Genomic DNA, 1,908 nt, shown 5'->3' with positions numbered 1-1,908 from the left:
GTACTGTTATTTTTATATGGCGAAACCACGCTAAATCAAGTGGGTTATCGGGATAACCAGCGCAATCGCCATAACTACACCACCCACAGTTTGGCACGCAGTGTATTGAGGCAAATTCGGCATTTGACGTACATACATACATACATACTTTCGAGAATTTCGAAAACAATAATAGACAGCCATGATAAATCTATTACAAATTATTTTACTTATTTTCTTTGAACAATTGAAAAATTTGCTAAATTTACCAGTCAATTCATTTATTTACTTTTACTGGAAATAATACATATTAATATCCAACAACAGCAAACAAAGCAATTGTAGGAGCATCACCAGTACACGTTCACTGAACGAGAACGCCAACTCTCAATGCGTCGGAATCGTAGAAAACCACAACGTAAACAACGTCGTCGTAAAATCACCAAAGGCAAACAACATCGCAAAACCGTCAGCAGCAAACAAAGTCTAGAGCGCCGAAGAATCGAGCGGCAGCAAGAGAAATTGCGAAAAATGTCATTGAAATTTGGTAAAACCGTCGCTCCAAATTTCGGACGCGCTTTTCAAAATAGCAAACGTCAACTCACAAAGCATCCATACTTGAACTACTTGCGACACTTTAAGAGTAAACATCCCAGTTACGGATTCACACGTATACTACGTGAAGGTGCTGAGTCATGGAAGCGCATGTGCCCCGAGGAGAGGCAAAATTTCACACAGAAGGTATTCGATTTCGGTGCATTATCGGAAGCGTATGAAGTGAGAGGGTTTATGAATGCATTATCCCCTAGCTATAGCGCTAGGTCGTTTCATAAAGTCATTCCATATTCGATGTTTAAAACTTGCAGTCGCACAGTGTAAGAGATCTCGTGATCCTTACTGCTCTATAAAGAATCGAATGAAAAATCTAAGCTAACAGCTTTCATTGAACCTCTTCTCTTTATACTATTTTAATTTTGTAATATTTCTCATTAATTTTTAATTTCTAGGAAGTGTTAAAAAGTCTACGCAAAAGTTCAAATATTCCCAGCAAATTCGATTTGTTTTCTAAACGTCCCGTGCAGTTCGACTATTATCCACGTTCGCTTAGTGTCAGACGCAATGTTGCACGCAAACTACGAAATCGAAATTTATTGCCACGCCAGGACAGGCGAGGCAGGGCATCCGTCAATCCAAGAATTTGGCAAAATTTTAATCAAATTCAAACAGAGCGTCGTTGGTGGCTATGAATTATCTAGTTGTTGTTATACCGATATGGTTGTCTAAATTACTTAAGCTATAGTCATTTTTTTCGATATGAATTATATGATTTCGCATAAATGTGTTGCGTGTTGGGCAAAGAAGAGAATTTTTAATAAATATCGTAAACCTTTGAAAAAATTTTCGGTAGAATAGCGGACAACATCTATGTATATGTACATCAATGTGGGTGGAATATGAGGTAATTCGGTATAGTGTTTGGTAATAAATAAGGAATAGATATGAAAAATAACACGACTTGGCTGTTTTAAGGTATAACTTGGGCTGCTAGGCTCTAATTGATGATAAAAATGACAGCAAATGCGAATTAGAAGAAGAAATCGTAGGGTCAACAGTCGCAAACGTTCCTGGTAAAACTGGACTTATTCGTTCTATGTACGGAACCGTGCCATCGTGAGAAGCCACGGCGAACATTTACGGATGTAAATACAAAAGAAAAAAAAATATATGGACCTATTAAATAAAACTGTAGGTCCCTCCCCTTTGTGTGACAACCTCAAGGCGCACGCCACAAATCGGAGGAAAAGCTCGGCCAAGCACTAACATATGTGTAAGCGCTAATTCGCAAAAACTCACACACAGCTTGTTTTATTCCATTTCAACACCCGTATGTCCTGATTGAAAACCCCCTATTCAAAGTCGGTGGAAAAG

General features: G+C 38.4%; 1 protein-coding gene across 1 annotated transcript; it reads left to right on the top strand.

The window, feature by feature from the left end:
• Positions 1 to 264: 264 nt before the first annotated feature.
• On the top strand, positions 265 to 1,281 carry LOC108373056 (uncharacterized). Its single transcript, XM_017628899.1, has 2 exons — positions 265 to 720; positions 987 to 1,281. The coding sequence occupies exons 1-2, from the start codon at positions 370 to 372 to the stop codon at positions 1,224 to 1,226; spliced, it is 591 nt and encodes a 196-aa protein (XP_017484388.1). The 5' UTR covers positions 265 to 369; the 3' UTR covers positions 1,227 to 1,281.
• Positions 1,282 to 1,908: the final 627 nt, after the last annotated feature.

Source organism: Rhagoletis zephyria, unplaced genomic scaffold (assembly GCF_001687245.7).
Source record: "Rhagoletis zephyria isolate East Lansing unplaced genomic scaffold, Rhagoletis_zephyria_1.1 Rzeph_scaffold_06326, whole genome shotgun sequence".
NCBI lineage: Eukaryota > Metazoa > Arthropoda > Insecta > Diptera > Tephritidae > Rhagoletis > Rhagoletis zephyria.
This window is presented reverse-complemented; position numbering and strand designations above follow the sequence as displayed.